At 49.7% G+C, this 25,300-nt stretch overlaps 1 protein-coding gene across 2 annotated transcripts in view; it reads right to left on the minus strand.

The window, feature by feature from the left end:
* Positions 1-25,300, minus strand: part of alg9 (ALG9 alpha-1,2-mannosyltransferase) — a 94,439-nt gene that overhangs the window by 14,339 nt on the left and 54,800 nt on the right. For both annotated transcript variants that reach the window (XM_055941411.1, XM_055941410.1), the window contains exons 6-10: positions 14,361-14,496; positions 13,811-13,898; positions 13,517-13,622; positions 6,260-6,382; positions 1,056-1,210 (exon numbers count right to left, since the gene is read on the minus strand). In XM_055941411.1, coding sequence (XP_055797386.1) covers positions 1,056-1,210; positions 6,260-6,382; positions 13,517-13,622; positions 13,811-13,898; positions 14,361-14,496 — 608 coding nt within the window. The remainder of the gene's footprint in view (positions 1-1,055; positions 1,211-6,259; positions 6,383-13,516; positions 13,623-13,810; positions 13,899-14,360; positions 14,497-25,300) is intronic.

Raw genomic sequence — 25,300 nt, forward strand, 5'->3', positions numbered from 1 at the left:
CAATGTCACAACATTACCACGGTGACATCGTCTAATGACCCACAATGTCACAACATTACCACGGTGACATCGTCTAATGAACCACCTTCAACACAATGTCACAACATTACCATGGTGACATCGTCTAATGACCCACAATGTCACAACATTACCACGGTGACATCGTCTAATGACCCACAATGTCACAACATTACCACGGTGACATCGTCTAATGAACCGCCTTCAATACAATGTCAAAACATTACCACGGTGACATCGTCTAATGACCCACAATGTCACAACATTACCACGGTGACATCGTCTAATGACCCACAATGTCACAACATTACCACGGTGACATCGTCTAATGACCCACAATGTCACAACATTACCACGGTGACATCGTCTAATGACCCACAATGTCACAACATTACCACGGTGACATCGTCTAATGAACCGCCTTCAATACAATGTCACAACATTACCACGGTGACATCGTCTAATGAACCACAATGTCACAACATTACCACGGTGACATCGTCTAATGACCCACAATGTCACAACATTACCACGGTGACATCGTCTAATGACCCACAATGTCACAACATTACCACGGTGACATCGTCTAATGACCCACAATGTCACAACATTACCACGGTGACATCGTCTAATGGACCACAATGTCACAACATTACCACGGTGACATCGTCTAATGACCCACAATGTCACAACATTACCACGGTGACATCGTCTAATGACCCACAATGTCACAACATTACCACGGTGACATCGTCTAATGACCCACAATGTCACAACATTACCACGGTGACATCGTCTAATGGACCACAATGTCACAACATTACCACGGTGACTCAGATACATTTGGTGCCGTACAACTTCATCAACAAGCTGGCAACCTAGTTACCGTAATGGCCATTCAAACAAGCTGGCAGTAACCTGCTAACTGGAACAAGTTTGCTCTGCTGATCAAGCACGGTTGATTGTGCTACTTTGCCAGCTTCCTGATGAAATTTGTACTGCACCAAAGTAATAGGACTGACTGTGTGTGTGTGTACCTGTAGTGAAGACAGCGCTACAGCCCCCGCCAGACAGATGAGAGGGTAGATGGGGAACAGGAAACGCTCCTCCTTATGAGGTCTGGTGAAGAACACCAGCATCCACAGGTACATAGGAGACAGAGTCAACCAATACGGCTTTCCCAGGTTCTGCACTGTAAAACACACACACACACACACACACACACACACACACACACACACACACACACAATGTTAGAGTTAAGAAAAATGTATTGGAAATGTTAAGAATTTGTATTTATTTATTATTGAATATACAGTACCAAAAGTTTGGACACACCTACTCATTCCAGGGTTTTCATTTATTTTTACTATTTTCTACATTGTAGAATAATAGTGAAGACATCAGAACTATGAAATAACACATATGGAATCATGTAGTAACCAAAAAAAGTGTTAAATAAAAATGTATTTGATATTTTAGTTTTTATTCTTCAAAGTAGCCACCCTTTGCCTTGATGTCAGCTTTGTACACTCTTGGCATTCTCGCAAACAGCTTCACCTAGAATGCTTTCAAACAGTCTTGAAGAAGTTCCCACATATGCTGAGCACGTCTTGGCTGCTTTTCCTTCACTCTGCGTTCCAACTCATCCCAAACCATCTGCATTGGGTTGAGGTCAGGGGATTGTGGAGGCCAGGTCATCTGATGCAGCACTCCATCAATCTCCCTCTTGAACAAATAGCCCTGGAAGTGTGTTATGGGTAATTGTTCTGTTGAAAAACAAATGATAGTCCCACTAAGCCCAAACCAGAATGCTGTGGTAGCCATGCTGGTTAAGTGATAGCTTTCCAAGATGGCGTAGCAGTCGGACGTCTGTTTTGTCTTTGTCTTGTCCCGTCCCGGGCATATATCATTTTCTTCGTATATATTTTTAATCTCAATTTCCATCTACGGACTGAACATACTCTCCTGCAACCCGCCTCACCCAATGTGGTATGGATCTGCTGGTCTGCCAGCCTCAACTCGGTCAATTCCTGCCAGTCTGCACAGCGCGATATCAACCCAGAGCTTATCGGACTGCTTTTTCTCTACCAAATCTCCGGATTACTACCGCAAGCTCGGAACCTTTACACCGGGATCATCGCAGCTAGCTAGCTGCTATCAGAGTGGCTACTCCTGGCTAACGTCTCTGTTCCAAAGCAAGCACCAGTTAGACTGGAGTGAGCCTCGAGCTAGGCCCATCTCCCGGCTAGCCGAAGAGATCCATCAGACAAATCCCTGGGCTTCAATACCTCTTTTGCCAATTTGCCTGGACCCTTTCCTGCCGACACAGAGCCCCACCGATCCATCACAACTGGTCTGCCGACATAACCGTCCGAGAGGGTTTCAGCAGGCTCTTCCGTTGTGATGTCCCCGAGGCCCATCTGCTAGCCAGCAAGCCCTGGCCTGCTAGCTGTCTTAATCGCCATGTTGCCAGCTCGCCTAACTACTCACTGGACCCTATGATCACTAGGCTACACATGCCTCTCCCTAATGTCAATATGCTTTGTCTATTGCTGTTTTGGTTAGTGATTATTGTCTTAATTCAATGTAGAAATTCCAGCCCTGCTCAATATGCCTTAGCTGGCCCTTTTGATCCACCCCCCACACATGCGGTGACCTCACCTGGCTTAAATGGTGCCTCTAGAGACAAAACCTCTCTCATCGTCACTCAACGCCTAGGTTTACCTCCACTGTACTCGCATCCTACAATACCCTTGCCTGTACATTATGCTTTGAATTCATTCTTCCAAGCCCAGAAATCTGCTTCTTTTACTCTCTGTTCCGAACGCACTAGACAACCAGTTCTTATAGCCTTTAGCCGTACCCTTATTCTACTCCTCCTCTGGTAATGTAGAGGTTAACCCAGGCCCTGCAGCCCACAGCATCACTCCCATTCCCAAGCTGCTCTCATTTTTGACTTCTGTAACTGTAAAAGCCTTGATTTCATTAGAAGCCTCCTCCCTAAGTTTGTTTTATTCATTGCTTTAGCACACTCCACCAACCCTGATGTCCTAGCCGTGTTTGAATCCTGGCTTAGGAAAGCCACCAACAATCCAGAAATTTCCATCCCTAACTATAACATTTTCAGACAAGATAGAACTGCCAAAGGGGGCGGAGTTGCAATCTACTGCAGAGTTCTGTTATACTATCCAGGTCTGAGCCCAAACAATTTGAGCTTCTACTTTTAAAAATCCACCTTTCCACCTTTCACCGTTGCCACTTGTTATAGACCCCCTTCAGCACCCAGCTGTGCCCTGCACACCATATGCAAATTGATCGCCCCCCCCATCAATCTTCAGAGTTCGTACTGTTAGGTGACCTAAACTGGGACATGCTTAACATCCTGGCCGTCCTACAATCTAAGCTAGATTTCCTCAATCTCATACAAATTATCAAGGAACCTACCAGGTACATCCCTAAATCAGTAACCATGGGCAACCTCTTAGATATCATCCTGACCAACTTGCCCTCAATTTTTTATTTCACCTTTATTTAACCAGGTAGGCCAGTTGAGAACAAGTTCTCATTTACAACTGCGACCTGGCCAAGATAAAGCAAAGCAGTGCGACAAAAACAACTGTAGAATTTTCCTTAACAGTCCGTTGTTAAAGCCCCTGGCTATGATGAATGAATGCGGCCTCTGGATATTTTGTTTCCAATTTCTTTAAAAGTCCCATGTAATTCCTTCAGTGCCAGCGCGGTGTGTGTGTGTGGGGGATCATAAAACATACTCCTCCGCCTTTGTTTTTCCCCACAAAACTCGTTTACCCTGTCCACGCAATGTACCAAGAACCCTGTAAGCTGCATAGCCTGATCAAGCATCTCCCCCGATAACCAAGTCTCTGTGAGGGAGGTTTACGTTACAGTCTCTCTTATCTCTCCGAGCTCACGAAGTTTATTGTCTAGAGACTGTACATTGACAAGTAATACACTAGGAAGTGGTGGGTGGTTTTTCCTTTTCCTTAAATCGGACTAGAACTCCAGCTCGCCTTCTCCTCCTCCAGCAGTGTCTTTCCGTGATGAATGGAACTACTATACCGAGGGTCCCGCCTTCTCCTCCTCCAGCAGTGTCTTTCTGTGATGAATGGAACTACTAGAGAGGATCCCGCCTTGTCCTCCTCCAGCAGTGTCTTTCTGTGATGAATGGAACTACTAGACCGAGGATCCCGCCTTGTCCTCCTCCAGCAGTGTCTTTCTGTGATGAATGGAACTACTAGACCCGAGGATCCCGCCTTGTCCTCCTCCAGCAGTGTCTTTCCGCGATGAATGGAACTACTAGACCGAGGATCCCGCTCTGGAAAGTCATCTCAGATTTGATGTCCAGAGGTGCTTGTCAGTCATAGGAAATAATACCAGTACATTTGTGATCAAATCATTATTTACTAAAAATAAACAAAAGACTGCGAAGTCAGCAGGGAGCGAGCAACAGGGCGACCATCGTCGGCACCATCTTGTTGCAGATTCAGGGCCTTGGGGCTGAAGTCCTCCATGTGCAATTGGATCCTAGATTTCCTGACAGGACAACGCCAGGCGGTGAGGGTAGACAACAACACTTCCGCCACGTTGATCCTCAACACAGGAGCTCTGGTGGAGTGGTGCCAGTAGAATAACCTCTCGCTCAACGTCGACAAAATGAAGGAGCTTATCGTGAACTACAGGAGACTGAAGAGGGAGAGTGCCCCCATCCTCATCCTAGATAGGGTCAAAAGCTTTAAGTTCCTCAGCGTGCACATGACTGAGGACCTGAAATGGTCTCGACACAATGACATTTTGGTGAAGAAAGCGCAACAGCAGCTCTACAACCTCAGGCGAATGAAGAAATTTAGCATGGCCCCCCAAGAACCTCGCAAACTTCTGCAGATGCCCCATTGAGAGCATTCTATCGGGCTGCATCACCGCCCCTCAACCACATGGCTCTCCAGAAGGTGGACAGCCAAACGCATCACCAGGGCCACGCTGCCTGCCCTCCAGGACATCCTACAGCACCTGGTGTCAAAGGAAGGCCAAGAAGAAGATCATCAAGGACCTAAACCACCCGAGCCACGGACTGTTCACTCGGCTACCATCCGACAGACGGAGACAGTACAGGTGCATCAGAGCCGGGACCGAGGGACCGAGAGACCAAACAGCTTCTATTACCAGGCCATCAGACTCTTGAACAGCCATCACTAGCGTCTACCAGGTGATGCACACTCACTCACACAAAAGCTAATCACATACACCTCATACTCACAAACACATTTACAACCAAAGCTGCCGTCCCATGTTGTAGAGAACCACTGGTCACTTCCTGTTTCAGTGAATTTAAAATACCGTATCCCCAACATTGCTTATTCTAATATTTCTACTTCTGCACATTGTATGTTAGTGCCACTGTTTATACACACCAAATAATTCTTTATATAGTGGATTCTTGACATTATATATATATATCTACTGCTGTACATATGACTCTTAGTGTTATATTGCTACATTGGTTGTTGATTGTTTGCCTATTTGGTTGTATTTCTCTTTCCATTATAATTGATTGACACGTGACCGTCAGGGCTGCGTGACCGTCAGGGCTGCGTGACCGTCAGGGCTGCGTGACCGTTAGGGCTACGTGACCGTTAGGGCTGCGTGACCGTCAGGGCTGCGTGACCGTCAGGGCTACGTGACTGTTAGGGCTACGTGACCGTCAGGGCTGCGTGACCGTCAGGGCTGCGTGACCGTCAGGGCTGCGTGACCGTCAGGGCTGCGTGGGCTGCGTGACCGTCAGGGCTGCGTGACCGTCAGGGCTGCGTGACCGTCAGGGCTGCGTTAGGGTTTAACTGTAACATCAACTTATCTCTGGAACCAAGCCTGTATACAGTGTGTGTGCGTGGGTGGCTGTGTGTGTGTGTGTGTGTGTGTGTCTGCGTGTGTGTCTGCGTGTGTGTCTGCGTGTGTGTGTGTGTGTGTGTGTGTGTGTGTCTGCGTGTGTGTGTGTGTGTGTGTGGGTGTCTGCGTGCGTGTGTGTGTGTGTGTGTGTGTGTCTGCGTGCGTGTGTGTGTGTGTGTGTGTGTCTGCGTGTGTGTGTGTCTGCGTGTGTGTGTGTGTGTGTCTGCGTGTGTGTGTGTGTGTGTCTGCGTGTGTGTGTGTGTGTGTGGGTGTGTGTGTGGGTGGCTGCGTGTGTGTGTGTGTGTGTGTGTGGGTGTGTGTGTGTGTGTGTGTGTGTTACCGTTGAAGCGCTGTAGCAGCGCCTCCATCAGAGCAGTGAGAGGTAGAGACAGCAGCGCCAGGACAAACACCACATTGAAGTTCAGGAAACCATTTATAAAGTAGAAGGGCCACGGCTCTGTACCTAAACACATAATGCACAACCCACAGTGTTAGATCAATGTCATGATACCAAACACAGTAGAAGTCATAAACTGTAAACATGTAGTCATGATTCATGCTAAATAGCCTTGGCTTGACCCAGAACGGCTCGTTTGAGCAGGATCTCCTGTTTCTGTAGCGTGAGGCAGCTTGATGTACAAGCACAGCCCCTGAACAGGACGCTAGTATAGGATAGATTGGGAGTAAGGCCCTATCTCCTTAAAGGGATTCTTTGGGATTTTGGCAATGAGGCCCTTTATCAACTTCCCCAGAATTAGATATACCGTTTGTATATCTCTGTGTCCAGTATGAAGGAAGTTAGAGGTAGTTTCATGAGCCATCTAGCGTTAGTGCAAAGACTGGACGTTTATGGGTATCTACTGGTATGCTAGCAGATCAATAAACCACATTATATTAGTCACATGCTCCGAATACAACAAGTGTAGACGTTACAGTGAAATGCTTACTTACGAGCCCCTAACCAACAATGCAGTTTAAAAAAAATACTAAATATGAATAAGTAATAAAAGTAACAAGTAATTAAAGAGCAGCAGGAAAATAACAATAGCGAAACTATATCCAGGGGGTACCGGTACAGAGTCCATGTGTGGGGGCACCGGCTAGTTGAGGTAATATGTACATGTAGGTATAGTTATTACAGTGACTATGCATAGACGATAACAGCAGAGAGGAGCGGTGTAAAAGAGATGGGGGGGGCAATGCAAATAGTCTGGGTAGCCATTTGACTAGATGTTCATGAGTCTTATGGCTTGGGGGTAGAAGCTGTTCAGAAGCCTCTTGGACCTAGACTTTGAGCTCCGGTACCGCTTGCCATGCGGTAGCAGAGAGAACAGTCTATGACTAGGGTGGCTGGTGTCTTTGACAATTTTTAGGGCCTTCCTCTGACACCGCCTGGTATAGAGGTTCTGGATGGCAGGAAGCTTGGCCCCAGTGATGTACTGGGCCATACGCACTACCCTCTGTAGCGCCTTGTCGTCGGAGGCCGAGAAGTTGCCATACCAGGCAGTGATGCAACGAGTCAGGATGCTCTCGATGGTGCAGCTGTAGAACCTTTTGAGGATCTGAGGACCCATGCCAAAGATACCCATAGACTTTCAGTGATTCTGCTAATGTTAGCTAGGAATTACACTGGCGCTAGTTAGCAACTTCCTTCAAACTGTACGCATTGACATAGAAATCATCTCCACAAGTTTATCTGACTCTAGGGAAGTTGATAAAGGGCCTCATATTGTTCAGATCTGGAAGTATCCCTTTAATCCTGAGGGCCAGAGACGCATTGGGTCTCATTTTTACCTTCTTTGGAATGAATCGTACTCCCAACATTCCAATCCCAGGGCGGACACCAACCAGGACACCAACCAGGACACCAACCAGGACACCAACCAGGACACTAACCAGGACACTAACCAGGACACTAACCAGGACACCAACCAGGACACCAACCAGGACACCAACCAGGACACCAACCAGGACACCAACCAGGACACCAACCAGGACACTAACCAGGACACTAACCAGGACACTAACCAGGACACTAACCAGGACACTAACCAGGACACTAACCAGGACACTAACCAGGACACTAACCAGGACACCAACCAGGACACTAACCAGGACACTAACCAGGACACTAACCAGGACACCAACCAGGACACCAACCAGGACACCAACCAGGACACCAACCAGGACACCAACCAGGACACTAACCAGGACACTAACCAGGACACTAACTAGGACACCAACCAGGACACTAACCAGGACACTAACCAGGACACCAACCAGGACACCAACCAGGACACTAACCAGGACACTAACCAGGACACTAACCAGGACACCAACCAGGACACTAACCAGGACACTAACCAGGACACTAACCAGGACACCAACCAGGACACTAACCAGGACACTAACCAGGACACTAACCAGGACACCAACCAGGACACCAACCAGGACACTAACCAGGACACTAACCAGGACACTAACCAGGACACCAACCAGGACACTAACCAGGACACTAACCAGGACACTAACCACAGGGCCACTGAGTTGGTAACACTGTCCCTCCAATCTCAGGGAGGACACTAACCAGGACACTAACCACTGAGTTGGTAACACTGTCCTTTCAATCTCAGGGAGGACACTAACCAGGACACTAACCACTGAGTTGGTAACACTGTCCTTTCAATCCCAGGGCGCCATTCGTTTTAATACTCACCACTGCATCAAAAAACGTTGGCTGGTCCTCGTTAAAGTGCTGTAAATCACTTCATTATTTCCTTTATGTCTACAAAGCTCTACTAAACAAGCTTCCAACTCACTTCAGTGTTAAAGTATAAAAACACAAGATACAAAGCTTATTCACAGGGTTAGTTAACTCGAGATTCGTCAGGTCTCCACAGAACTAGGTAAATCCACTTCTAGTTTTAATGCACCTCATTGCTTCAACCAATCACAAAATGCATTACAATTGTTCCGGTGCCGATCGGGCAATTTAAAATAATGATTGGGGAACTTTTGATTGGAATATTTGTGTTATTCTGTATTTTAGTTTGTTTTACACTGTATCTGATTTGGATTTTGTCTTCTGAAATGTATATGCAGAGTTTCTTTGTGAAAGAGACCCTGGTCTCGTTGGTGACTCCCTGTTTAAATAAAGGTAAAACATTTAACCTCTTTATTTTTTATCCCAGGGAGGACACCAACCAGGACACCAACCAGGACACCAACCAGGACACCAACCAGGACACCAACCAGGACACCAACCAGGACACCAACCAGGACACTAACCAGGACACCAACCAGGACACCAACCAGGACACCAACCAGGACACCAACCAGGACACTAACCAGGACACTAACCAGGACACTAACCAGGACACTAACCAGGACACTAACCAGGACACTAACCAGGACACTAACCAGGACACTAACCAGGACACTAACCAGGACACTAACCAGGACACTAACCAGGACACTAACCAGGACACCAACCAGGACACCAACCAGGACACCAACCAGGACACCAACCAGGACACCAACCAGGACACCAACCAGGACACTAACCAGGACACTAACCAGGACACTAACCAGGACACTAACCAGGACACTAACCAGGACACTAACCAGGACACTAACCAGGACACCAACCAGGACACTAACCAGGACACTAACCAGGACACTAACCAGGACACTAACCAGGACACCAACCAGGACACTAACCAGGACACTAACCAGGACACTAACCAGGACACCAACCAGGACACCAACCAGGACACTAACCAGGACACTAACTAGGACACTAACCAGGACACTAACTAGGACACTAACCAGGACACTAACCACAGGGCCACTGAGTTGGTAACATTGTGAAAATTCTAAAGCCACCAGACCTCACATGACATTAGAAGAGATCAAAGCAGGTGATTCTGACTCCACTCTTTAAATACCACCTGACTTGACTGCTTCAGAAGAGGACCTATCTAGCTAGCTAACTGCTTCAGAAGAGGACCTATCTAGCTAGCTAACTGCTTCAGAAGAGGACCTATCTAGCTAGCTAACTGCTTCACAAGAGGACCTATCTAGCTAGCTAACTGCTTCAGAAGAGGACCTATCTAGCTAGCTAACTGCTTCACAAGAGGACCTAGCTAGCTAGCTAACTGCTTCAGAAGAGGACCTATCTAGCTAGCTAACTGCTTCACAAGAGGACCTAGCTAGCTAGCTAACTGCTTCAGAAGAGGACCTATCTAGCTAGCTAACTGCTTCACAAGAGGACCTATCTAGCTAGCTAACTGCTTCAGAAGAGGACCTATCTAGCTAGCTAACTGCTTCACAAGAGGACCTATCTAGCTAGCTAACTGCTTCAGAAGAGGACCTATCTAGCTAGCTAACTACTTCAGAAGAGGACCTATCTAGCTAGCTAACTGCTTCACAAGAGGACCTATCTAGCTAGCTAACTGCTTCAGAAGAGGACCTATCTAGCTAGCTAACTGCTTCACAAGAGGACCTAGCTAGCTAGCTAACTGCTTCAGAAGAGGACCTATCTAGCTAGCTAACTGCTTCAGAAGAGGACCTATCTAGCTAGCTAACTGCTTCACAAGAGGACCTATCTAGCTAGCTAACTGCTTCAGAAGAGGACCTATCTAGCTAGCTAACTGCTTCACAAGAGGACCTAGCTAGCTAGCTAACTGCTTCAGAAGAGGACCTAGATAGCTAGCTAACTGCTTCAGAAGAGGACCTATCTAGCTAGCTAACTGCTTCAGAAGAGGACCTATCTAGCTAGCTAACTGCTTCAGAAGAGGACCTATCTAGCTAGCTAACTGCTTCACAAGAGGACCTATCTAGCTAGCTAACTGCTTCAGAAGAGGACCTATCTAGCTAGCTAACTGCTTCACAAGAGGACCTAGCTAGCTAGCTAACTGCTTCAGAAGAGGACCTATCTAGCTAGCTAACTGCTTCACAAGAGGACCTAGCTAGCTAGCTAACTGCTTCAGAAGAGGACCTATCTAGCTAGCTAACTGCTTCACAAGAGGACCTATCTAGCTAGCTAACTGCTTCAGAAGAGGACCTATCTAGCTAGCTAACTGCTTCACAAGAGGACCTAGCTAGCTAGCTAACTGCTTCAGAAGAGGACCTATCTAGCTAGCTAACTGCTTCAGAAGAGGACCTATCTAGCTAGCTAACTACTTCAGAAGAGGACCTATCTAGCTAGCTAACTGCTTCACAAGAGGACCTATCTAGCTAGCTAACTGCTTCAGAAGAGGACCTATCTAGCTAGCTAACTGCTTCACAAGAGGACCTAGCTAGCTAGCTAACTGCTTCAGAAGAGGACCTATCTAGCTAGCTAACTGCTTCAGAAGAGGACCTATCTAGCTAGCTAACTGCTTCACAAGAGGACCTATCTAGCTAGCTAACTGCTTCAGAAGAGGACCTATCTAGCTAGCTAACTGCTTCACAAGAGGACCTAGCTAGCTAGCTAACTGCTTCAGAAGAGGACCTAGATAGCTAGCTAACTGCTTCAGAAGAGGACCTATCTAGCTAGCTAACTGCTTCAGAAGAGGACCTATCTAGCTAGCTAACTGCTTCAGAAGAGGACCTATCTAGCTAGCTAACTGCTTCAGAAGAGGACCTATCTAGCTAGCTAACTGCTTCAGAAGAGGACCTATCTAGCTAGCTAACTGCTTCAGAAGAGGACCTAGCTAGCTAACTGCTTCAGAAGAGGACCTAGCTAGCTAGCTAACTGCTTCAGAAGAGGACCTATCTAGCTAGCTAACTGCTTCAGAAGAGGACCTATCTAGCTAGCTAACTGCTTCAGAAGAGGACCTATCTAGCTAGCTAACTGCTTCAGAAGAGGACCTAGCTAGCTAACTGCTTCAGAAGAGGACCTATCTAGCTAGCTAACTGCTTCAGAAGAGGACCTATCTAGCTAGCTAACTGCTTCAGAAGAGGACCTATCTAGCTAGCTAACTGCTTCAGGAGAGGACCTATCTAGCTAGCTAACTGCTTCAGAAGAGGACCTAGCTAGCTAGCTAACTGCTTCAGAAGAGGACCTATCTAGCTAGCTAACTGCTTCAGAAGAGGACCTAGCTAGCTAGCTAACTGCTTCAGAAGAGGACCTATCTAGCTAGCTAACTGCTTCAGAAGAGGACCTAGCTAGCTAGCTAACTGCTTCAGGAGAGGACCTACACTACCATTCAAAAGTTTGGGGTCACTTAAAAATGTCCTTGTTTTTGAAAGAAAAGCACATATTTTCTCCATTAAAATATCAAATTGATCAGAAAGTGTAGATTTTGTTACTGTTGTAAATGACCACTGGAGCTGGAAACAACAGACTTTTTTATGCAATATCTACATAGGCGTACAGAGGCCCATTATCAGCAACCATCACCAATCACATGTTCCAATGGCACGTTGTGTTAGCTAATCCAAGTTTATCATTTAAAAAAGGCTAATTGATCATTAGAAAACCCTTTTGCAATTACGTTAGCACAGCTGTTGTTCTGATTAAAGAAGCAATAAAACTGTCCTTCTTTAGGCTAATTGAGTACCTGGACCATCAGCATTTGTGGGTTCTATTACAGGCTCAAAATGGCCAGAAACAAAGGACTATTTTTCTGAAACTCATCAGTCTATTCTTGTTCTGAGAATTGAAGGCTATTCCATGAGAGAAATTGCCAAGAAACTGAAGATCTCGTACAACGCTGTGTACTACTCCCTTCACAGAACAGCGCAAACTGGCTCTAACCAGAATAGAAAGAGGAGTGGGAGGCCCCGGGGAAACAGATGCCTCACAAGTAATCGCTGGCAGCTTTATTAAATAGTACCAGCAAAACAACTCTCAATGTCAACAGTGAAGAAGCGACTCCAGGATACTGGATTTCTAGGTAGAGTTGCAAAGAAAAAGCCTTTTCTGAGACTGGCCAATACAACGAAAATTAAAAAAACAAGGACATTTCTAAGTGACACCCAAACTTTTGAACGGTAGTGTACCTAGCTAGCTAACTGCTTCAGAAGAGGACCTAGCTAGCTAGCTAACTGCCTCAGAAGAGGACCTAGCTAGCTAGCTAACTGCTTCAGAAGAGGACCTAGCTAGCTAGCTAACTGCTTCAGAAGAGGACCTAGCTAGCTAGCTAACTGCCTCAGAAGAGGACCTAGCTAGCTAGCTAACTGCTTCAGAAGAGGACCTAGCTAGCTAGCTAACTGCTTCAGAAGAGGACCTATCTAGCTAGCTAGCTGCTTCAGAAGAGAACCTAGCTAGCTAGCTAACTGCTTCAGAAGAGGACCTATCTAGCTAGCTAGCTGCTTCAGAAGAGAACCTAGCTAGCTAACTGCTTCAGAAGAGGACCTATCTAGCTAGCTAGCTGCTTCAGAAGAGAACCTAGCTAGCTAGCTAACTGCTTCAGAAGAGAACCTAGCTAGCTAGCTAACTGCTTCAGAAGAGGACCTATCTAGCTAGCTAGCTGCTTCAGAAGAGAACCTAGCTAGCTAGCTAGCTGCTTCAGAAGAGGACCTAGCTAGCTAGCTAACTTCTTCAGAAGAGGACCTAGCTAGCTAACTTCTTCAGAGGACCTACCTAGCTAGTGTGCGTGCGTGTTTTTACCATAGAGATCTGGGCCATGGGGGGTGAAGACATTATAGAGTAGAATATTGAGGGGAGCAATGACCAGTTTCCCATAGCAACAAGAATCCACCGCCATCAGAGGCACCTGGAACACACACACAAGATTAGTTATGAGTGCTTCTTCTCCTTACATAGCGATCAACTAAAGATAATGACAAAGTTCTTAACTCAGTCACTGAGTCAGTGGGTAGTGTGTGTGTGTGTGTGTGTGTGTGTGTGTGTGTGTGTGTGTGTGTGTGTGTGTGTGTGTGTGTGTGTGTGCGTGTGTGTCACCAGGAACAGCAGCAGAGAGACGGTTGCCCAGGTGATGAAACTCTTCCACTTCCTCTTCAGCACAAGCAGGTCGAAGGCGATCGGTAGCCTAGCAACCACATCAACCAATCAGAGACAGCATGACCATATTTATTTTATCTTTATTTAACTAGGCAAGTAAGTTAAGAACACATTTTTATTCAGAACGACGGCCTACCCCGGTCAAACCCTAACTCTGCCTTCGACCACTGCAACAAGAGACCCTACTTACAACCCCTGACATTGAACCCAGTCCTATTCAAACTTTTTCAGCAGGGACTCAAATTTCTTCAGAAACATTTCTGCCAACCCAACCTCAGCCCAAACTTTAAAATCTGTACATTTCCATATCAACAAATGACCTTAAATGTATTACAATTGAATGCCTCCCTCTTAGTTATTTTGCTCCCTAAAACAAAACATAGCCCTGCCAGCTGAAACTAACTATACAGTAGAGAGCAAAACAGTCTGTTTCTGATGCTTTAATATCATACCTCTTTACAATTAACTCTGCACAAGGAACAGCTCTTACCCAATCAGAGCGGAGAATGGCCAGCCAATGATAGCCCCAGCTGCCACGCCCATCACAGCCAGGAAGGGCATGTCTTGGAACCATCCAGTCATGGCAACCAGAGTAGAATACATACAGAAGGAAGAAGGCAGGAATGCTGGAGAGAGAGAGCGCGAGAGGGACACAGAGAGAGAGAAAGAGAGAGAGAGATAGCGCGAGAGAGGGACACAGACAGAGAGAGAAAGAGAGAGAGAGAGAGAGAGAGAGAGAGAGAGAGAGAGAGAGAGAGAGAGAGAGAGAGAGAGAGAGAGAGACAGAGAGAGACAGAGAGAGACAGAGAGAGACAGAGAGAGAGACAGAGAGAGAGACAGAGAGAGAGACAGAGAGAGAGACAGAGACAGAGAGAGAGACAGAGACAGAGACAGAGACAGAGAGAGAGAGAGACAGAGAGAGAGACAGAGAGAGAGACAGAGAGAGACAGAGAGAGAGACAGAGAGAGACAGAGAGAGAGACAGAGAGAGAGACAGAGACAGACAGAGAGAGACAGAGAGAGACAGAGAGAGAGACAGAGAGAGAGACAGAGAGAGAGACAGAGAGAGAGACAGAGAGAGAGAGACAGAGACAGAGACAGAGAGAGAGAGACAGAGACAGAGACAGAGACAGAGACAGAGACAGAGACAGAGACAGAGACAGAGACAGAGACAGAGACAGAGACAGAGACAGAGAGAGAGAGAGAGTGCGCGAGAGGGACACAGAGAGAGAGAGCGAGACAGAGAGAGAGAGAGGGACACAGAGAGAGAGAGCGAGACAGAGAGAGAGAGAGGGACACAGAGAGAGAGAGCGAGAGAGAGACAGAGAGAGAGAGAGGGACACAGAGAGAGAGAGAGGGACACAGAGAGAGAGCAAGAGAAGTGTGAGAGGTCATGAGCAGATGAGCTCTTACATTTTCCAACATGTTTTTACAAAAAGATAGATTCAGAATTGGATAAACAAGGACATATAAACTTCACTCTAAATCAAAACTCCAAAACTACACCCTGTTTTTGGACAAAATGACATGGAAAGATTCCATTCCAAGGACTATGGTGAATAATCTGGCAAACCAACGACCAGCAAAATAAGCAAAAAATAAACCTGAAAATAGCACCCAACCTGGAACTGAGTGAGTAATATTAAGTATGGAGCTACTTTTAAAGCCAAGAAGAAAAATAAAGTACAATAATCTATTTTACAAGGACTGAGTTAAATGAAGGCTACAAAGCTTGCTAAGACAGAACAGATACGGCTCCAACTTCAATTCCACTGACGTGTGAAGTGAGAGGTGTCAAAGCTACCAGCACAGAGTACTACTCCCCCATTGAAATGAAGGATAAATTCACCCAGCTGGAGGTAAGGCAGGTGGAGCTGGAACAGCAGGTGAACACACTCCAGTCAGCTCAACAACACCCCCTCAACCAGACCCAGACAACAGTCCACCACAACACCCCCTCAACCAGACAACAGTCCACCACAACACCCCCTCAACCAGACAACAGTCCACCACAACACCCCCTCAACCAGACCCAGACAACAGTCCAGCTCAACACCCCTTCAACCAGACAACAGTCCAGCACAACAACACCCCCTCAACCAGACAACAGTCCAGCTCAACACCCCCTCAACCAGACAACAGTCCAGCTCAACACCCCCTCAACCAGACCCAGACAACAGTCCAGCTCAACACCCCTTCAACCAGACAACAGTCCAGCACAACAACACCCCCTCAACCAGACAACAGTCCAGCTCAACACCCCCTCAACCAGACAACAGTCCAGCACAACAACACCCCCTCAACCAGACAACAGTCCAGCTCAACAACACCCCCTCAACCAGACAACAGTCCAGCTCAACACCCCCTCAACCAGACAACAGTCCAGCTCAACACCCCCTCAACCAGACAACAGTCCAGCACAACAACACCCCCTCAACCAGACAACAGTCCAGCTCAACAACACCCCCTCAACCAGACAACAGTCCAGCTCAACAACACCCCCTCAACCAGACAACAGTCCAGCTCAACAACACCCCCTCAACCAGACAACAGTCCAGCTCAACAACACCCCCTCAACCAGACAACAGTCCAGCTCAACAACACCCCCTCAACCAGACCCAGACAACAGTCCAGCACAACAACACCCCCTCAACCAGACAACAGTCCAGCACAACAACACCCCCTCAACCAGACAACAGTCCAGCTCAACACCCCCTCAACCAGACAACAGTCCAGCTCAACAACACCCCCTCAACCAGACCCAGACAACAGTCCAGCTCAACAACACCCCCTCAACCAGACCCAGACAACAGTCCAGCTCAACAACACCCCCTCAACCAGACCCAGACAACAGTCCAGCTCAACAACACCCCCTCACCCAGACCCAGACAACAGTCCAGCTCAACAACACCCCCTCAACCAGACCCAGACAACAGTCCAGCTCAACAACACCCCCTCAACCAGACAACAGTCCAACACAACAACACCCCCTCAACCAGACAACAGTCCAGCTCAACAACACCCCCTCAACCAGACAACAGTCCAGCTCAACAACACCCCCTCAACCAGACAACAGTCCAGCTCAACAACACCCCCTCAACCAGACAACAGTCCAGCTCAACACCCCCTCAACCAGACAACAGTCCAGCTCAACAACACCCCCTCAACCAGACAACAGTCCAGCTCAACAACAGCCCCTCAACCAGACAACAGTCCAGCTCAACAACACCCCCTCAACCAGACAACAGTCCAGCTCAACAACACCCCCTCAACCAGACAACAGTCCAGCTCAACAACACCCCCTCAACCAGACCCGGAGAGCTGCAGGTGGAGAGAGACATCTGCACTCTGGCATGTGGTGAGACAACATCAACAGAAAACAATCCATTGGAGAGGTGGACGCCCCCGCAGAGAAGCCAGCAGAACAGTCCACCCCAGACCCTGACCATAGCGTTGACACCACAGCAGAACAGTCCACCCCAGACCCCAGACCCTGACCATAGCCTCAACACCACAGCAGAACAGTCCACCCCAGACCCTGACCATAGCCTCAACACCACAGCAGAACAGTCCACCCCAGACCCCAGACCCTGACCATAGCCTCAACACCACAGCAGAACAGTCCCCCCCAGACCCTGACCATAGCCTCAACACCACAGCAGAACAGTCCACCCCAGACCCTGACCATAGCCTCAACACCACAGCAGAACAGTCCACCCCAGACCCTGACCATAGCCTCGATACCACAGCAGAACAGTCCACCCCAGACCCTGACCATAGCCTCAACACCACAGTCCACCCCAGACCCTGACCATAGCGTCGACATCACAGCAGAACAGTCCACCCCAGACCCTGACCATAGCCTCAACACCACAGCAGAACAGTCCCCCCCAGACCCTGACCATAGCCTCAACACCACAGCAGAACAGTCCACCCCAGACCCTGACCATAGCCTCAACACCACAGCAGAACAGTCCACCCCAGACCCTGACCATAGCCTCGATACCACAGCAGAACAGTCCACCCCAGACCCTGACCATAGCCTCCACACCACAGTCCACCCCAGACCCTGACCATAGCGTCGACATCACAGTCCACCCCAGACCCTGACCATAGCCTCAACACCACAGTCCACCCCAGACCCTGACCATAGCCTCGACATCACAGCAGAACAGTCCACCCCAGACCCTGACCATAGCCTCCACACCACAGCAGAACAGTCCACCCCAGACCCTGACCATAGCATCCACACCACAGCAGAACAGTCCACCCCAGACCCTGACCATAGCCTCCACATCACAGCAGAACAGTCCACCCCAGACCCTGACCATAGCCTCAACACCACAGCAGAACAGTCCACCCCAGACCCTGACCATAGTGTCGACACCACAGCAGAACAGTCCCCCCCAGACCCTGACCATAGCCTCAACACCACAGCAGAACAGTCCCCCCCAGACCCTGACCATAGCCTCAACACCACAGCAGAACAGTCCACCCCAGACCCTGACCATAGCCTCGACACCACATCAGAACAGTCCACCCCAGACCCCAGACCCTGACCATAGCCTCAACACCACAGCAGAACAGTCCACCCCAGACCCTGACCATAGCCTCAACACCACAGCAGAACAGTCCACCCCAGACCCTGACCATAGCCTCAACACCACAGCAGAACAGTCCACCTCAGACCCTGACCATAGCCTCAACACCACAGCAGGACAGAGAAATGAAGAACCCCAAGCCCAGGGGATCCCACCCCCTCTGAGAACCCCCCGTCCGGCACCCTGACAACCCCCCCACACCCACTGAGGACATACACAAGCCACAGATTGCACTCCTTATGGACTCAAACGGGAAATATATACAAGAAAATAAACTTTTCCCCACACACACTCTGGTGTCCAAACACCCAGCTCCCTAGACCTGGGGTCACCCAGCCACATAACAATACACATAGGCACAAACGACCTGAGAACACAGCACTCAAGGGAGTGATTGAAAAAGCTTATTCTATTTTCCCCAACGCACAAGTGGTGATCTCTCCACCCTGCTAGAGCCGAAATAAACGCACACCTATTTAGGCGAGGTGCTGGCTAACAGAGTAGAACACCTGTTTAGGAGAGGTGCTGGCTAACAGAGTAGAACACCTGTTGAGGAGAGGTGCTGGCTAGTAGAGTAGAACACCTGTTTAGGAGAGGTGCTGGCTAACAGAGTAGAACACCTATTTAGGAGAGGTGCTGGCTAACAGAGTAGAACACCTGTTTAGGAGAGGTGCTGGCTAGGGGAGTAGAACACCTGTTTAGGAGAGGTGCTGGCTAGTAGAGTAGAACACCTGTTTAGGAGAGGTGCTGGCTAACAGAGTAGAACACCTGTTTAGGAGAGGTGCTGGCTAGAAGAGTAGAACACCTGTTTAGGAGAGGTGCTGGCTAGCAGAGTAGAACACCTGTTTAGGAGAGGTGCTGGCTAGCAGAGTAGAACACCTGTTTAGGAGAGGTGCTGGCTAGCAGAGTAGAACACCTGTTTAGGAGAGGTGCTGGCTAGCAGAGTAGAACACCTGTTTAGGAGAGGTGCTGGCTAGCAGAGTAGAACACCTGTTTAAGAGAGGTGCTGGCTAACAGAGTAGAACACCTGTTTAGGAGAGGTGCTGGCTAGAAGAGTAGAACACCTGTTTAGGAGAGGTGCTGGCTAGCAGAGTAGAACACCTGTTTAGGAGAGGTGCTGGCTAGCAGAGTAGAACACCTGTTTAGGAGAGGTGCTGGCTAGGGGAGTAGAACACCTGTTTAGGAGAGGTGCTGGCTAGCAGAGTTTCATCACCTGTTTAGGAGAGGTGCCGGCTAGCAGAGTAGAACACCTATTTAGGAGAGGTGCCGGCTAGCAGAGTAGAACACCTGTTTAGGAGAGGTGCCGGCTAGCGGAGTAGAACACCTGTTTAGGCGAGGTGCCGGTTAGCGGAGTGGAACACCTGTTTAGGCGAGGTGCCGGCTAGCGGAGTGGAACACCTGTTTAGGAGAGGTGCCGGCTAGCGGAGTGGAACACCTGTTTAGGCGAGGTGCCGGCTAGCGGAGTGGAACACCTGTTTAGGCGAGGTGCCGGGTAGCGGAGTGGAACACCTGTTTAGGCGAGATGCCGGCTAGCGGAGTGGAACACCTGTTTAGGCGAGGTGCCGGCTAGAGGAGTGGAACACCTGTTTAGGCGAGGTGCCGGCTAGCGGAGTGGAACACCTGTTTAGGCGAGGTGCCGGCTAGCGGAGTAGAACACCTGTTTAGGCGAGGTGCCGGCTAGCGGAGTGGAACACCTATTTAGGCGAGGTGCCGGTTAGCGGAGTGGAACACCTGTTTAGGCGAGGTGCCGGCTAGCGGAGTGGAACACCTGTATGGGCGAGGTGCAGGCTAGCGGAGTGAAACACCTGTTTAGGCGAGGTGCCGGTTAGAGGAGTAGAACACCTGTTTAGGCGAGGTGCCGGCTAGAGGAGTGGAACACCTGTTTAGGCGAGGTGCAGGCTAGCGGAGTGGAACACCTGTATGGGCGAGGTGCCGGCTAGCGGAGTGGAACACCTATTTAGGCGAGGTGCCGGCTAGCGGAGTGGAACACCTGTATGGGCGAGGTGCAGGCTAGCGGAGTGGAACACCTGTATGGGCGAGGTGCAGGCTAGCGGAGTGGAACACCTGTATGGGCGAGGTGCAGGCTAGCGGAGTGGAACACCTGTTTAGGAGAGGTGCCGGCTAGCGGAGTGGAACACCTGTTTAGGAGAGGTGGCGGCTTGCAGAGTAGAACACCTGTTAAGGAGAGGTGCTGGCTAGCAGAGTAGAACATCTGTTTAGGAGAGGTGCTGGCTAACAGAGTAGAACACCTGTTTAGGAGAGGTGCTGGCTAGCAGAGTAGAACACCTGTTTAGGAGAGGTGCTGGCTAGCAGAGTAGAACACCTGTTTAGGAGAGGTGCTGGCTAGCAGAGTAGAACACCTGTTTAGGAGAGGTGCTGGCTAGGGGAGTAGAACACCTGTTTAGGAGAGGTGCTGGCTAGGGGAGTAGAACACCTGTTTAGGAGAGGTGCTGGCTAGCAGAGTAGAACACCTGTTTAGGAGAGGTGCTGGCTAGCAGAGTAGAACACCTGTTTAGGAGAGGTGCTGGCTAGGGGAGTAGAACACCTGTTTAGGAGAGGTGCTGGCTAGCAGAGTAGAACACCTGTTTAGGAGAGATGCTGGCTAGCAGAGTAGAACACCTGTTTAGGAGAGGTGCTGGCTAACAGAGTAGAACACCTGTTTAGGAGAGGTGCTGGCTAACAGAGTAGAACACCTGTTTAGGAGAGGTGCTGGCTAGCAGAGTAGAACACCTGTTTAGGAGAGGTGCTAGCTAACAGAGTAGAACACCTGTTTAGGAGAGGTGCTGGCTAGCAGAGTAGAACACCTGTTCAGGAGAGGTGCTCGCTAGCAGAGTACAACACCTGGTTAGGAGAGGTGCTGGCTAGCAGAGTAGAACACCTATTTAGGAGAGGTGCTGGCTAGCAGAGTAGAACACCTGTTTAGGAGAGGTGCTGGCTAGCAGAGTAGAACACCTGTTTAGGAGAGGTGCCGGCTAGCGGAGTGGAACACCTGTTTAGGAGAGGTGCCGGCTAGCGGAGTAGAACACCTGTTTAGGAGAGGTGCCGGCTAGCAGAGTAGAACACCTGTTTAGGCGAGGTGCCGGCTATCAGAGTACAACACCTGGTTAGGAGAGGTGCCGGCTAGCGGAGTAGAACACCTATTTAGGAGAGGTGCCGGCTAGCAGAGTAGAACACCTGTTTAGGAGAGGTGCCGGCTAGCGGAGTAGAACACCTGTTTAGGCGAGGTGCCGGCTAGCGGAGTGGAACACCTGTTTAGGCGAGGTGCCGGCTAGCGGAGTGGAACACCTGTTTAGGCGAGGTGCCGGCTAGCGGAGTGGAACACCTGTTTAGGCGAGGTGCCGGCTAGCGGAGTGGAACACCTGTTTAGGCGAGGTGCCGGCTAGCGGAGTGGAACACCTGTTTAGGCGAGGTGCCGGCTAGCGGAGTGGAACACCTGTTTAGGAGAGGTGCCGGCTAGCGGAGTAGAACACCTGTTTAGGAGAGGTGGCGGCTTGCAGAGTAGAACACCTGTTAAGGAGAGGTGCTGGCTAGCAGAGTAGAACACCTGTTTAGGAGAGGTGCTGGCTAACAGAGTAGAACACCTGTTTAGGAGAGGTGCTGGCTAGCAGAGTAGAACACCTGTTTAGGAGAGGTGCTGGCTAGCAGAGTAGAACACCTGTTTAGGAGAGGTGCTGGCTAGCAGAGTAGAACACCTGTTTAGGAGAGGTGCTGGCTAACAGAGTAGAACACCTATTTAGGAGAGGTGCTGGCTAACAGAGTAGAACACCTGTTTAGGAGAGGTGCTGGCTAGGGGAGTAGAACACCTGTTTAGGAGAGGTGCTGGCTAGTAGAGTAGAACACCTGTTTAGGAGAGGTGCTGGCTAACAGAGTAGAACACCTGTTTAGGAGAGGTGCTGGCTAGAAGAGTAGAACACCTGTTTAGGAGAGGTGCTGGCTAGCAGAGTAGAACACCTGTTTAGGAGAGGTGCTGGCTAGCAGAGTAGAACACCTGTTTAGGAGAGGTGCTGGCTAGCAGAGTAGAACACCTGTTTAGGAGAGGTGCTGGCTAGCAGAGTAGAACACCTGTTTAGGAGAGGTGCTGGCTAGCAGAGTAGAACACCTGTTTAAGAGAGGTGCTGGCTAACAGAGTAGAACACCTGTTTAGGAGAGGTGCTGGCTAGAAGAGTAGAACACCTGTTTAGGAGAGGTGCTGGCTAGCAGAGTAGAACACCTGTTTAGGAGAGGTGCTGGCTAGCAGAGTAGAACACCTGTTTAGGAGAGGTGCTGGCTAGGGGAGTAGAACACCTGTTTAGGAGAGGTGCTGGCTAGCAGAGTTTCATCACCTGTTTAGGAGAGGTGCCGGCTAGCAGAGTAGAACACCTATTTAGGAGAGGTGCCGGCTAGCAGAGTAGAACACCTGTTTAGGAGAGGTGCCGGCTAGCGGAGTAGAACACCTGTTTAGGCGAGGTGCCGGTTAGCGGAGTGGAACACCTGTTTAGGCGAGGTGCCGGCTAGCGGAGTGGAACACCTGTTTAGGAGAGGTGCCGGCTAGCGGAGTGGAACACCTGTTTAGGCGAGGTGCCGGCTAGCGGAGTGGAACACCTGTTTAGGCGAGGTGCCGGGTAGCGGAGTGGAACACCTGTTTAGGCGAGATGCCGGCTAGCGGAGTGGAACACCTGTTTAGGCGAGGTGCCGGCTAGAGGAGTGGAACACCTGTTTAGGCGAGGTGCCGGCTAGCGGAGTGGAACACCTGTTTAGGCGAGGTGCCGGCTAGCGGAGTAGAACACCTGTTTAGGCGAGGTGCCGGCTAGCGGAGTGGAACACCTATTTAGGCGAGGTGCCGGTTAGCGGAGTGGAACACCTGTTTAGGCGAGGTGCCGGCTAGCGGAGTGGAACACCTGTATGGGCGAGGTGCAGGCTAGCGGAGTGAAACACCTGTTTAGGCGAGGTGCCGGTTAGAGGAGTAGAACACCTGTTTAGGCGAGGTGCCGGCTAGAGGAGTGGAACACCTGTTTAGGCGAGGTGCAGGCTAGCGGAGTGGAACACCTGTATGGGCGAGGTGCCGGCTAGCGGAGTGGAACACCTATTTAGGCGAGGTGCCGGCTAGCGGAGTGGAACACCTGTATGGGCGAGGTGCAGGCTAGCGGAGTGGAACACCTGTATGGGCGAGGTGCAGGCTAGCGGAGTGGAACACCTGTATGGGCGAGGTGCAGGCTAGCGGAGTGGAACACCTGTTTAGGAGAGGTGCCGGCTAGCGGAGTGGAACACCTGTTTAGGAGAGGTGGCGGCTTGCAGAGTAGAACACCTGTTAAGGAGCGGTGCTGGCTAGCAGAGTAGAACATCTGTTTAGGAGAGGTGCTGGCTAACAGAGTAGAACACCTGTTTAGGAGAGGTGCTGGCTAGCAGAGTAGAACACCTGTTTAGGAGAGGTGCTGGCTAGCAGAGTAGAACACCTGTTTAGGAGAGGTGCTGGCTAGCAGAGTAGAACACCTGTTTAGGAGAGGTGCTGGCTAACAGAGTAGAACACCTGTTTAGGAGAGGTGCTGGCTAGGGGAGTAGAACACCTGTTTAGGAGAGGTGCTGGCTAGCAGAGTAGAACACCTGTTTAGGAGAGGTGCTGGCTAGCAGAGTAGAACACCTGTTTAGGAGAGGTGCTGGCTAGGGGAGTAGAACACCTGTTTAGGAGAGGTGCTGGCTAGCAGAGTAGAACACCTGTTTAGGAGAGGTGCTGGCTAGCAGAGTAGAACACCTGTTTAGGAGAGGTGCTGGCTAACAGAGTAGAACACCTGTTTAGGAGAGGTGCTGGCTAACAGAGTAGAACACCTGTTTAGGAGAGGTGCTGGCTAGCAGAGTAGAACACCTGTTTAGGAGAGGTGCTAGCTAACAGAGTAGAACACCTGTTTAGGAGAGGTGCTGGCTAGCAGAGTAGAACACCTGTTCAGGAGAGGTGCTCGCTAGCAGAGTACAACACCTGGTTAGGAGAGGTGCTGGCTAGCAGAGTAGAACACCTATTTAGGAGAGGTGCTGGCTAGCAGAGTAGAACACCTGTTTAGGAGAGGTGCTGGCTAGCAGAGTAGAACACCTGTTTAGGAGAGGTGCCGGCTAGCGGAGTGGAACACCTGTTTAGGAGAGGTGCCGGCTAGCGGAGTAGAACACCTGTTTAGGAGAGGTGCCGGCTAGCAGAGTAGAACACCTGTTTAGGCGAGGTGCCGGCTATCAGAGTACAACACCTGGTTAGGAGAGGTGCCGGCTAGCGGAGTAGAACACCTATTTAGGAGAGGTGCCGGCTAGCAGAGTAGAACACCTGTTTAGGAGAGGTGCCGGCTAGCGGAGTAGAACACCTGTTTAGGCGAGGTGCCGGCTAGCGGAGTGGAACACCTGTTTAGGCGAGGTGCCGGCTAGCGGAGTGGAACACCTGTTTAGGCGAGGTGCCGGCTAGCGGAGTGGAACACCTGTTTAGGCGAGGTGCCGGCTAGCGGAGTGGAACACCTGTTTAGGCGAGGTGCCGGCTAGCGGAGTGGAACACCTGTTTAGGAGAGGTGCCGGCTAGCGGAGTAGAACACCTGTTTAGGAGAGGTGGCGGCTTGCAGAGTAGAACACCTGTTAAGGAGAGGTGCTGGCTAGCAGAGTAGAACACCTGTTTAGGAGAGGTGCTGGCTAACAGAGTAGAACACCTGTTTAGGAGAGGTGCTGGCTAGCAGAGTAGAACACCTGTTTAGGAGAGGTGCTGGCTAGCAGAGTAGAACACCTGTTTAGGAAAGGTGCTGGCTAGCAGAGTAGAACACCTGTTTAGGAGAGGTGCTGGCTAACAGAGTAGAACACCTGTTTAGGAGAGGTGCTGGCTAGGGGAG

Source organism: Salvelinus fontinalis, chromosome 13, assembly GCF_029448725.1.
Source record: "Salvelinus fontinalis isolate EN_2023a chromosome 13, ASM2944872v1, whole genome shotgun sequence".
Lineage (NCBI taxonomy): Eukaryota > Metazoa > Chordata > Actinopteri > Salmoniformes > Salmonidae > Salvelinus > Salvelinus fontinalis.